The sequence below is a fragment of the Lepidochelys kempii genome, chromosome 7 (assembly GCF_965140265.1).
Source record: "Lepidochelys kempii isolate rLepKem1 chromosome 7, rLepKem1.hap2, whole genome shotgun sequence".
NCBI lineage: Eukaryota > Metazoa > Chordata > Testudines > Cheloniidae > Lepidochelys > Lepidochelys kempii.
Genome location: NC_133262.1, coordinates 4,877,887 through 4,891,794, shown reverse-complemented (window position 1 = coordinate 4,891,794; position 13,908 = coordinate 4,877,887). Strand labels below are relative to the sequence as shown.

Below are 13,908 nucleotides of genomic sequence, written 5' to 3'. Positions count from 1 at the left end.
TATTTGTTTAGAGCATTTATCCCAATCCTGCAAAGGAATAACTTTAACTTTACTCAGTTATGTCAGTGGGGCTACTCATGTGAGTAACGTTACTCATGTACCTGTTTGAATGATCCAGGTCTAAGTCACCTACACAGGAGTGCAACTGTTGAACAGACTTTGTGTCACAAATTTCATTAGCCTGTGGTCTTTCTAAATCAAAGCTGAATTTTATAAGAGTTCTGAGAAATGTCACATGCATATTCCTCTTGATAGCCAAAGCCAAAATGCACTGCCATGTGCTAATGGGGAGAAGCAACTGCAGTCAAGATTAGATTTGTGTATTGATTTTGTTATTCAGAGGGGCAAGGTCTTTGATGCTCATATAAACAGTCTGTTCAGTGTTCTACAGGGTTTTGTAAACCAATCTGAGCATGTGAAAAACATCAAAAGTTACAGGAAGGATTAGCAATGGGCCCCAAATGGTTTGTGCTTCTCCTCAGAGATCCACAGGTTGTGATTGCTAATTAAGGAGTGCAAGGGAATTCAAGAAAATGCCCTTATCAAAGAGACAAAAGCTGGATCTGTCTTCACAGTCATTGTGTAATACAACACGGTTTTCATACTAAAATAAGACATTTAGGTCTTTTAGTATTTCCCTTAATAACAAGGCACAGTAACTCATTTCATGGTAGTATTGCCTAAAACTAACTGATGTTCTTGCTTCCATGAGCATTAGTTTGTTCTATTAGATTATTCTGGTTTTATTTGCATTACAGTACCAGGAGTTTGGCTGGCGTTTCCACAAACATTCACGGACATGAGCTATTTCTGTATCGCTAACACTTAAAGGCTGGGCTGGGGTCATTGTTTCTGATAATCAAATGCACAGCTGCAGTCCTGGGCAAAAGGAGAACACACAGTGTGCCGATCGACTGGATGGTTGACTGTTGATCTGAAGTGTTCATTGGCACGCACCAGCTGTTGAACTGCTTCCAGATGATACAGCCTGTTTCTTCCAGAAGGGTGCACTACAAAAAGGCTCGATGCACCCTAGTGATTCACTGGTGTGGGTCGGATTGACTAGACAGTGATTAGAGCAGCAGCAAGCTGTTTACCAGAGATCTGAGACTCAGGTGAGCCAACCCTCCTTTGAATCACATGAATAATCAACCATATCTCTTCTTGCCTCCTGTGGCTCATACCCAGTGTGCTGTAGCTTGCTGTCACAGCTAAGATGTCAGCTAACTGTGTTTATGCCCCTCATGAGACTTTAGATGAATTCCTACAAAATCTCATGTTAAGGGGCACCCTTTCCTGATATTGATCCACAGGATATTTCTGGAGTCATTTCTGGAGTCTGCATTGGGCCAATAACACTGCCACTAATACTTATCACCATTTGCTACATATTTTCTCAGTATAGGAAATAATTCTAAATGTTACAGGTGAGTGCCTGCATATACGTTTGAGTAGATTTGTGAGGGAACAGAAAAACTTGAATGACATGAAAAATCTCTAAAAATAAGTAGAGACTAATAAGACTGAGACATTCTTGGATACTTCATAGCAATAATAGTTGTAGATGGAGCTAATTAATTAAGATTGATCTGTAATACCCATTATAAGACCCTGTCTTCATTTGCTGTGGAAAAAATACTATGTGATCATATAATTAAAGACTTATCCTAATACATACATCCAAAGCTGATGGTGAAGAGTTACAAAGGGATGTCACTGAAGTGGGTGACAGGGCAACAAAATGGCAGATGAAATTCAATGTTGATAAGTGCAAGGTAATGGACACTGGAAAAAATAATCCCAGCTATACAAGCAAAATATGATGGGTCTAAATTAGCTGTTACCACTCAAGAAAGAGATCTTATAGTCATTGTGGGTTCTTCTCTGAAAATGTCCACTCAGTGTTCAGCTAACAGAATGTTAGGAACCATTAGGAAAGGGACAGATAATAAAACAGAAAATATCATAACGCCATTTTGTAAATCTATGGTACATAGGGTGACCAGATAACAAGTATGAAAAATCGGGATGGGGGTGGGGTATGGGGTAACAGGTACCTATATAATACAAAGCCCCAAATATTGGGAGAGTCCCTATTAAATTGGGATATCTGATCACCCTAGTGGTAGACCTACACCTTCAATTCCTGTGCAGTTCTAGGCTCCCCATCTTGAAAAATTTATAGAGGACAGCAAAAATTACATGGGGTATGAACAGCTTCCATATGAGGAGAGATTAAAAAGACTGGGTCTGTTCAGCTTTAAAGAAGAAACAACTAAGGGGGAGGATACGAGAGAGGTCTATAAAATCATGAATGGTCTGGAGAAAGCGAATAAGGAAGTGTTATTACAACAAACAAAAGCAAGTATTTCTTCACACAATATGCAATCAAGCTGTGGAACTCATAGCCAGGGGATGTTGTGAAGGCCAGAAGTATAACTGGGTTCAAAAAAGTATTAGATAAGTTCGTGAAGGATAGGTCCATCAATGGCTATTAGTCAAGATGTCCAGGGATGCTCTGAGTGTCTCTAAAGCTCTGACAGCCAGAAGCTGGGACTCAACAACAGGGGATGGATCGCTCGATAGTTGCCCTTTTGTGCTCATTCCCTCTGGAGCATCTGGCATTGGCCACTGTCAGAAGACAAGATACTGGGCTAGGTGGACGATTCATCTGACCCAGTACGGCCATTCTGATGTTTGTAAGGGGGCTGAATTAAGGTTGTCTGTGCAACCTTAACTCTAACATGTCCTAACTTTTGAGCGCTTGAGTCTGCAACCTTAATAATGTTCTTTTAATGTCATTTTTTGGATATAATTTTACATAGTCCTTCAATAATATTTCTGCAAACTTCTTTGGAATCAGTTATGTCACTATAGAATAGTGGTATAAGAGGTAGAGTTGTACAGATAGACTTCTCCTGTAAAAAAGGTGATTTCTAATAAAACAACTTTTCTTACTAGTTAGACAAGTCCATTCCAGTTTCTCACTGTCAGCAATAGTGACTATGTACTTTGGTGCAGTTTTCAAAAAATAAGCTCACTTATAACACCAAGGCTCATTTAGATTACAATGGGAGCACTTCTCAGAGCTCGCTGATACCTTGAGGTAGGTTAAAGCAGGTGGCTGCTCAAACAGTGTTGATGCAGGAGAAAGAACATTTTAAAGTGACAATTTCCTAAAAACATTCCAAAAACATGGTTTGTGCAGTGTCTCTAATACAGCTGATCTCTGTGACAGCCAAACTTCCTCCATCAATTCTCTCAGGATCCACAACCTAGTTCCTGGAAAAGCGAAGTGTCTTTCTGATAATAGATTTACAACTAAAATCCACCACTGAGTAGGACCCAAAGTAAGAGGTGCAGCCATGAGTGACCCATGTAAAACTGCACACACATTATGGCTGAAATCTCATCTAATCTATCACTCAGTTCTGAAAGTTGCAACCTTTATCTCCAGCCTGTTTTAATAATCCGTCATCACTAAAAATTACACACAACTGTTAACGCTTTGTTAAATCAGGTATAATTTGCAGCATGTTTTTGACCATCCAGCTGATGTTTATCACTACTTATTTGCCTTTTTTGATACAAGAAATGTAGCAGTTCTATAGCCATGGAACAGGCTGCTACTTCTCTGCAAACAGGATATAGATGTGAATGTTTGAAATATCCCATATGGCAAGAAAGCTCTTAGAAAGCAATTTTCAGATTGCAGGCTTAAGGAGAGCCACTCCTGAAAACTCATCTATGTGCATTAGTGACATCAGTTTATCCTATGATAACTGCATCATTCACAGTCACTGTATATTTGAGAGGACACTGGTCTCCCCCGTGAAATCTGAATAGTACTGGGGGTAAAAGCACACAAAGAACCAGATTTCACAAGGAGTGGGGGGACCAGATTTCACGGTCTGTGACACATTTTTGATGACAGTGAATTTGGTAGGGCTCTACATATTCATGTTAGGAGGAAAAAGCTACGTGAATTAAGAGTCAACTAGTGTAACTAAACACATTTTGAAGTTCAAGATCTTTATCTGTTTGGTGTTTAATTTTCATGCCTTTGAACTTCCTGGTTTCTGCTGAAACTGGAAGCAGAAGGCTATTCTTGCAATAGTTCCAAACTGGAATGAACCAGACAGAACCAGCAGGTTGACAAGAAAAGCCCATTCATACAAAGTTGCCAGCCCAATGGATTTCCTAAAATTAACTTTGGATAAGCATCCAGAGTCAAACATTTGAATGTTTTTCTTCAACTAACTTCTAAATCTTTGAGATTTTCTTGTTCCAGTTCCTTGCCAGGTGACAGAACAGAGCAGACAGATCATACAGGGTTATGATGCAAAGTGCATGTATGTGCCAGCAAGCCTGAGGGCGTGTTTACATAGGGACATGCAAGAAAATTAATCCAAATTAACTAGAGGTGTGAATTTAAAATGGATTAGTTAAACCCCTTTGTGAATAGTCTTCAGAATTAAAGTGCCCTTAATTCAGTTTATTTTAATTCACTTCCAAAATTATTTAAGCTAAATTGATTTAAGGCCATTTGAATTCTGAATAAAAATGTTCACAGAGGAATTTAATGCAGTTTAAGTAATCCACTTTAAAAGATAATTCAAATGATCTTTCCTGAGTATCCACATGTAGACAAACCTTAGAAAACTCAGTGACCTACCCAGTGGGATTTTTACTAATATTGTAGCCTCAGTTTCAGAAAACTGGTAGATTTTTCCAGAGAGAAAGTGGGAAAATGATGTTGTTAAAGTATGTGAAATGTTGGGCCTGTCATTCTTGACACTGTCTATTTCAGGAAAATAGCAATAATATGGATACTTTGTCAGGATTTATTGATCTTTGTCTGCTATATTAAGCAGAAGAGAGAAAAGGGAACTGCCTACTTTAGCAACAGCAATTGCACTGACTTTTTAAAAATGGGAGCACAGTTGTAAAGTTCCTGAGACAAAATTAAATGAGCTGTGAAAATACTGAAAATCCATTCTACCTATGATGAAAAGTTTCCCATCTGTCCAAAATCTGGAGAGAGAAAAACCGGCCGAGCACACATTAAGCACAATTAAATGGAGAAAGTTGTGCAGTAGAACTTCATTAAATCTCTGTCCACTAATCTGTAAACCCAGTAATTCCCACACAGACCCCCGTGGACTCACCTTACAAAGATCAGTAACAGAAACAGAGCTGTGGTGAAGTCTCCCATTACTAAGAATTTGACTTTGGTTCAGGCTCTTATATGCTCTCCAGCCCCAAGTAAGTTAATGGGGGTTGTATAAATCAGGGAAATATTTGTTGCAGTGTATTTACTAGTATTCTGTAAATCATGAATAGCTATAACTAAATTGCACATATTAAAATGAATGAAGGCAGCACACTTTATAGTGGGATAACCATGATTCGCTGGTTACTCAGTAGTTCACAAATTGTTATGATCTACAGTGGGTTTAGCAAGATTCTGCTGAATGTTGAGGGAGAAAGCCACATGCTCTGTGAAATTAGTTCGTGTTGTCTGCATACCCATAGATCGTTCTGTGACTGCAGAACTTTAGGGAGTAATATAAAGGCTGGTTGGCTATGGGGTATGTTTATGATATATGGGATATTTAACCTTTAGGTCGCTGTTTTCAAACCCAGGTTACCATTTGATGGATGATTAGCAGACTTTGTGTAATGAATTAGTGGTCTCCATCCAGTTCTTACTTGGATAGGCCTCCATATCCTCAAAATCAGCACACCTTGGCATCCTTGTTTGCAGTTCCAGCTAACCTTGCTCAGAGGTGACCACTCTGGTTTAAGGCTGGAGCCTATGGATGGGCAATGTGTGGGAGCTTGCACTGCTGCTACGAACGCTGAACCTGTTTTATGGATAAACAGAGCTGGCAGGGCTCATACCGAAGTAATTCTGGGAATGCAAAATTAACTTTCAACAAAAGATAAAAAGAGCAAGATACAATAGGTAAGAGTAGAACAACAGATAGAAAGCATTACAGACATTGTGTCTAGAGAGCCAGTATCCTTCTAGTCTATAACTACGCTACAAACTTTTACTGCAGGCTGATTATTGGGCTTTGTTTTATTAATTGGCAAACTAGATGTAAATAAATAAAGTTCTCTTCAAACTTGATTTTGTATTACTTCCACATACTCCATTGTCTTCCAGGAAGAGCCAGTGCGACATTTCTGAGAATCTATCTTGCATTTTCCTAGCAAGTTAATTAACACATTGTCACTCACACAGTTGTATCACTTATGTGTGTGTGTGTGTGTGTATGCCAGACAGTGACATCCAACATTAACCATTTACACGCCCAGGTGACAGCACAACTGTCCTGCTTGTGTTTCTAAACATTTCCCTGTGGTTGTGTTCACAGCTGGGGCACTCAAGGTGACTTTACCACAACGCACGCACTTCCTGCAGTGAAGGTGAAGCTGTTTACAGAGAGCACCGGAGTGCTGGCTTTAGAAGACAAAGAACTTGGGCGGGTAAGAAAAATCTCCACTTTAATGATGTCTCTCTAGGTCTGTTGATGAGGTTAAGAAAATATCTGTGGAAGCAAGCAGAGCATTTTGTGATTCCAAGACACACAGCAAAAGAGGGCATGGTGAACACACTCTCTCTCCGCAACAGTGTTGGAAACTGATGCAGTTCATACGTTGTTTTTGGTGTTAGCTTTTAATGGCAGTAGTTCAGCTGGCGAAGCACACAGAACAAATGCAGAATGTCTTTTGTGTGATATTAGCAGTCCTGGATCCCTTAGAAGTGCACACCGCTGAGGGAAAAAAGACAGAGATTCTTTTAAAGCAGAAAAAGGGGTTTAAGGCTAGGCAAATGAGTGTGAGGCTGCTTTCATATACACATGACATTCACTCCAGCACTTGGGGAAAATAGCATTAAAGGGGCTGATTTGCATTACCTATTCACCAGGGTGAAATCCTGACTCCATTGAAGCCAGTGGCAAAATTCATGTTGGCTTCAGTGAGTCCAGGACTTCACCCTAGGAGATGAAATATTGCATTACATATGGGAGGTGGATTTCATCTGCCAGTGCCCTCATCAGTAAAGGATTCAGATTCCCTGGCTTTGGCTACAGAACCTCTGATGACCCCTTCCTCCCCTGTCACGTCCCCAACCTTCCCCCGCAGTCACGGCTGTTCTTAATCTGGATTCCACTCTTTGTGGTTGTGTCCACTAGTGCCATTCCCATGGAGAGCACTTGACACGTCAGTGTGTCCGTGCCTCTAATCGCTTTCATCACCCTTCTTGTTTCTGTTTTTGAGCTAGGATGACTTCCAGGTGAGGATGTCCCATTGCTTTATGCAGTGGCATTCTAATATTCTCGGTCCTGTTTTCAAAACTCATTCTTTAAACGTTCGAACATGGCGCCTTCTTTTGTGACAATAACTGCCTGCCGAGCAGAGCCCTTCGCTGAGCCGTCCACGGTGACAAGCAGCTCTTTCTCCTGCGTGGGTACAGTTGGTTCAGACCCCAGTTGCTTTGTTGCTTTCGTTTCAACTGAAGAACTGTGATTTCCTTGCCAGGTGGCAATTGTGAGCAGTGTTGAATTTGCCAGGCTTGGAAAGGAATTAGCAGTGCTTGTTGTACAAAACCTTTTTCAGGCTCTGCCTTGTCCCCAGTTACTTCTGTAATGCTGATGAGCCAGCCCCACTGCTTCAGCGTCATTCTGAGTCCATCTGGGAGTTACAGCTCCTTTTTAGCTTCCCAAACCCAAATGGTACTGGCCAGTGCTGACGAACACAGAGGGTGACATGGTAATTTCCTTTGGAGTACGTCCACCAGCACTTCTTAGCCAGCTGCACTTCAAAGAGGCACTCGGTATGCCTGAAACTGCCTTCTTCTGTCTAGTGATGGTGCTTGTCTGGTTGGGCTGCTTTGGGATTTGTTTTTGTTCAAACAACTAAATCTTGAGCGTATTAAGCCCCTGATTTAGCTGTTCAAATTGACACAAACCTGTCTGAGCTGATGAGGGAAGACAGCAGAGTCTCAAAGGCAAAGGGAACTAATGCAGTTCTGTACACAAAAACATCCATGCCTAGCTGCCCTTTAAGAAGTGTTTTGTGGTCTGCCAGACATTTACAATTCTCGTTTTCTCTGGCAATAGCTGAATTGGGAACTGGCTGACACTTCCAATTTAACTGTTTCAGTTGACAGTGAGAGCTGGAAAATACCCGCAAGCCTTAAATTGCTGCTCCCGGGGCCGTGTTAGACTCATGGGGTGAAATCCTGGCCCTGTTGAAGTCCATGGCAATGTTCCCACTGATTTCAGTGGGGACAGGGTTTCACCCACGGAGGGCAGCAAGGTCAATAAAATATAAGAACACTAAGTAAATTTTTTTAATGAGAACAATTTTAAAATACATCAAAACAGAGGGTCATAAAAGTACTTACCAGGAGGCTACTTTCCTCAAAAGCAGATGTTTTACTGGAAAGGAAATCAGAGGTTTCTGTCTGCATCAAAGCTGGGGTGGAGGATTTCTGGTCCTTATTCCTTAATACCAAGCTGTGTGGAGAGGGGGGTTCCCTATGCCCCATTGTACTGGAGGCTTTGGGAGATGGTGTGGCAGATCCCCCAATCACATGTCGATGTTACTGCAACAGTCAGGTTGCAGGACGACCCACAGATCAGCTCTGCTCTCCTCCAAGGCCCTGCAAGGAGGACTCCGCCCCAAGTGAACACCCTACCCCTATCCAAAGCCCAGCCACTTGGGCATGACACAGGAGAAAGGTTCTTCCCCTGGAAATAGAGAGCAGATATTTATAACACTATCCCTGCTGCCATTTTACTGCCAAATGCCAAAAACTTCCTTTGAAAAAGATTTTATTTTTAAAAAGTGATTGGAAATGAAAGAGCATGATAACAGCACTAAGAAATCAGGGCCAAACTTCAGGGATGCTGGAATCAAACCTTTCAAAGAATAATGCATGCTCTGCTAGTGTTGCTCAGTTAATCCATATAAATAATACAGTTTTGTAATCATACCAGCGAAGTTTGCATGCATGATTAAATATAAAAGATGAATCTAGTGGGTAAAATTCAGTATGTATAACATTAAAAAAGGTGATGAATGAGGGCCTGATCCAAAATACATTACAGTTGACGGTTGATTTCAATAAGATTTGGATCAAATCCAAAAGGAGTAAGTGAACTGGGGTATCAGTGTCAATGGAATTTTGGTCTCAATGCAGAAAAAATAAATTGTAGTTTGTTGTATCAGCAGTAAATCTGAAGCTCGGTGGAGTATAAAAAAGGGTGATAAACTGGGTTGGTATTTGGAAGTTGCATGGAATAATACTAGTCAGGAATAAATGATAGAAACACCATAAGTAATGAGGGTGAATACTGCCAGTTATAAAGAGAATTTGCTTGCCTGTAGGCTAATATATTATGAGGAGATGCATGTCACTGCCCAACAGTGGAGACTTTAATGAATTTTAACATGCATTGGTGAGAGTCACAAGAACAGAATGAAAGCAAAACAACACAAACCAATAAAGTATGAAAATGAAAAGATCAATAGACCGAAGTTTATGCATCAGGAATGGAGAAAGAGAGACATTTCAATACAGAGAATAGTTGCGAAATTACTGAGCCTTTAGCCACACACATCTAAATGTACTGTAATAATTGGGAATAAATTACATGAAGGGATAGAGGTGGAGTCACTAGGCAGAAATGAAATATTGTTCTCCCAGAAAGTAGTGACAGGCTTGCTCTTTCTATTCTTCCTTATCTGAGAGGCACTGTCCTTTCTAAACAGTGGACCATTGCTTGTCTGCAATCCATGGCCCAGTTATCATCGATGTCAATGAAAATTCCAAGCACACACAGAGCGTAAAATATTAAGTATTAAATGCCAGGATAATGGGTGTAGAATAAGCAAATGGACAAAAAGATCCTTTTGAAGAATTTTCAGAATTCTTAGACTTACCAGGTCATCACCTCAGCCGGTATAAACCGGCAAATCTCCACTGCAGCCAGTGAAATTCCACTGATTTACACCAGTTGAGGGTCTGGACCATCATCTCTTCCCTGCTGGAGGCGGAAGTGAGAGATGCCGAAAAGGTTATAAACCTTTTGCAACAACTGATATCTTGGCATCTGGTATGAATATGCACCGCTATAGGAATATGCCAGATGTTTTTTATGTGCATTTTAATTTCCAGCCCTGTGTTCAGTCAGGAAGCATAGAACATAGAAGGTGAACTATTGATTAAATTCAGCCCATAATTGATTGCTCCAAAAGAGGATGTATGCTCAGACTCACAAAGGGAATGGGGGACTCTTTGAAGACCCCTGACAACAAATTGACCTGTCTGAAATTTTGCCTGCTGCCTCTCATCCCACTAGGTAAAAAGAAAAAAAAAAGTTGGGGGTGGGGTGAAATTTTATATGAATTTCACTTTTTCACCTTTTGTTTTTAATCTCATTGTGTGTTTAGAATGGCTGGAAACTGCAACATTGTTCCTTTAGAGAGACAAGGGGGGGAGGTGACATCTTTTATTGGACCAGCTTCTGTGGGTGAGAGCGAGAGAGGAGCTTTTGAGCCCCACAGGGCTCTGCTTCAGGTCTCCGAAGTGGGTCCAATAAAAGATACTGCCTCAGCCGCACACCTTGTTCTTTAATATCCTGGCATTGACACGGCCGCCACTACGCTGCAACATTATTACCTTGTTTTGTGTGTCGCAGAGAAGTCCCTTGCCGGGGAGGCAGCGTAGCTGGGAGTTAAAACGATATAAATAGCTGTTTGTACATGAGGTACGCACCTGCAGTAATTTGACCTCAGAGGCGATCTGAAAGGAGCCAGACTCAGACACTGACAGGAGCCTGGTGCAGAAAAGAATGGGAGTGGTAGCCAGCTAGCTATCTGAGAACTTCAAGGAAGAGGGATTGTTGTTGGGGCATATATATGTAACAGAGACAAACCAAAGTGCTTACAAAAGCTATAATTTAATGATCCAAAAGCCTGCAGTTGGGAAGTGTTTGTAATTCTTCAATTAATGTAATTTTGTCCTAAGTCTTATACAAATAACAATGAGTCAAGGACATACATCTGCTGAACATGTCTCTCCAGTTGTCTCAGATGAGTTCTAAAGGAGCTCCGACTTCTGCATTTCTGCTTAGCTCTGGTCATTTTCTTAACCTCATCCCACCCCATATGTCAGTTTTGTCATCTAATTGGTTCCTGTATGTCATTTAGGTTGTGAGCTCTCTAGGGCACGAACTGCCCTTTTTGTTACATTTCTGTGTAGTTCCTAGCTCCACGGGTCCCTGAGTTTTGACAGAAGTTCCTAGTAATATTATTACTATTAATAAAAGACTTTTTACCAGTAATAATCTTTATTCTTTTCTCTTCTATTGTGTAAGCTTTACTCCTTAAACTATTTAATAAAATCTTATTAATAATAGTTAATAATAATTAATAGTTAATAATATCATACATTTAAACGATTTAACCTAGATCACCAATTAATTAGTTATTTAACAAGGTTGTTCATGACCACCAGGTATTAGCTTCCCCATTCTAATAACAAATGCACCAAACCAAAACACTGGTCTCTAGTAGATATTTCCCATTCTTCCTTATCTTCTGCTTTGAAGGGTAAATAATATATAAAGTGCCCACACTGTAAATAGAATTACAGGCAAAAAAAAAGTATGTTAAAAGAACATGAAGGTTGCAAAGCCAAGCACTCAAAAATTAGGATATGCCATAAGAATGCACGGGCACCCTTAATTAACTTGGCCTCCTCGTGTGTATGCATTATGTGTGTAATTGCATGATCTCTTGCTACTATTCCCCTGAATCTCTGAGTCTCTCCTCTCATCCTGTTCCTTACCCACTTCTACATTCAAGTCAGGATCCTCCTCCTCCTCCGCACTGCCTGGGCACTAGCAAGAGAAACACTGAGAACACGGCTCCCTATTCTCAGGTCCTGTGTTCGACATCATTGCAGCCTCCAGTGGGTATGAAGAGCATTTGTAGGGAAAGCCCTGCTCAGTACCTTCAGCTACTCTGACGGGATGGCATACATTGATTCCAGTCAGCATGTAGGAGCTGCAAAGGGATGGAGCAGGCCCAGTAGGGTGCAGACAGAATTGTCATAGAATTTAGCTGGCAAACTTTAATAAGTCTTTACTGAGCGTGTGCTAACTGAGATTTTTTCAAAGGCTCATAATTGTGCCAAATGTGGGCAAATTTTCCCAGGGCAGCAAAAGGCACATCCTTAATGCTAGAGTGACTTCTTGGCCAAATTTTAAGTCCCTGTTCCAAAGCATTTTTAATTAAAACTTCCCTGAGGCAGCCACCCAGCATGGAAAATTTCAACCCGAACTTTTGGCAAAGTTGTAAGCAACTGAAAACAGGGTATCCTAATGGAGAAAGTCTGGCAATGTTAGCTACTTGCTCCACCTGTATTGTCAGTATGAACTGCCCTGGAGCCTGAGTTATCTGTGAAACTGTGAATTCTTTTGCCTTAATCTTTTCTCAGATGATTTAAAGATGGAAAAATACTGACAATGGTAAATGTCACATATCGTGACCACATGCAATTAAATTTTTCAGGACACTGAGAATAATTATGCAGTAGCGAGAGCAGCCAAGGAGATACAATATAAATTAATCCCAAAATAATAAAATTTAACTTAAAATATGGTGAGTGAAATCCTGCCCCTAATGAAGTCAATAGGAATGTATTTTAATTTCCTGTTAAAACCAATGTAATGGGTCATTTCTCTCCTTCACCATTGCTATCTTTGTTATGTGCAGGTGGTTCTTCACCCTACTCCGAATAGTCCAAAACAATCAGAGTGGCACAAAATGACTGTTTCCAAAAACTGCCCAGATCAAGATCTAAAGATCAAACTTGCAGTCCGAATGGATAAACCTCAAAACATGAAGCATTCTGGGTAAGTGCTTTGTTTTGTTCTGAATCAGTTGGGTTTGAGTTTGGATTTTATTACTTGAGCATGACAGGAATGGAGAGAGACTGTTTTATTCTCCAGTTCGCAGACGGATGAAGTAGGCATAAATATAGAAATGGAGCTAGTTCACTCATTTGCAGTGCACGTTACATATTTTAGCATAATCCTTTTAATATGCTTATGTGCATCAACCTAACAATTTAAATCCTTAAGCAGTACTCCTGAAGAAATGACTAAGGATTTTATTTTCTCTGTTAGAAAATAACCAGTGAGATGCTCTGGTCTTTTATTTCAACATCAGTATCATTTCCCAATTTATTCTGTTTCTTCCTACTTTGAATTCTCAGAACCACCAAACAATGGGCTTTCTGCTTGAGGTATACACCAAGGATGAAGATGAACTGTTAGCATCATTATTTATATAGGGATGTACAATGCTTCACAATTGTAGAATTACATAGATTTCATCTAGGGTTAAACATGAAGGTATAAATAGGAGTAATGGGATGGAATTTAAAGACATTAAAAGTTATACCTGAATATCAGAGAGAACCTCCCAACAGAGATATCCTAAGCCATGGAATAGTCTCTTGAGGGAATGTTGGAATGCCCCATTGACTGAGACTTCGAAAAGTACAATAGACACAGCAGACAGATGTGTCTGGCGGATGTGATTGCGGAGCCATTGTCCATTATCTTTGAAAACTCATGGTGATCCGGGGAAGTCCCGGACGACTGGAAAAAGGCTAATGTAGTGCCCATCTTTAAAAAAGGGAAGAAGGAGGATCCTGGGAACTACAGGCCAGTCAGCCCCACCTCAGTCCCCGGAAAAATCATGGAGCAGGTCCCCAGGAATCAATTCTGAAGCACTTAGATGAGAGGAAAGTGATCAGGAACAGTCAGCATGGATTCACCAAGGGCAAGTCATGCCTGACTAATCTAATTGCCTTCTATG

At 40.6% G+C, this 13,908-nt stretch overlaps 1 protein-coding gene across 6 annotated transcripts in view; it reads left to right on the top strand.

Annotated features, from left to right (window-relative positions):
• CADPS (calcium dependent secretion activator) overlaps positions 1-13,908 on the top strand; it is a 389,515-nt gene that overhangs the window by 220,542 nt on the left and 155,065 nt on the right. For all 6 annotated transcript variants that reach the window (XM_073350983.1, XM_073350980.1, XM_073350977.1 and 3 more), the window contains exons 7-8: positions 6,384-6,495; positions 12,799-12,938. In XM_073350983.1, coding sequence (XP_073207084.1) covers positions 6,384-6,495; positions 12,799-12,938 — 252 coding nt within the window. The remainder of the gene's footprint in view (positions 1-6,383; positions 6,496-12,798; positions 12,939-13,908) is intronic.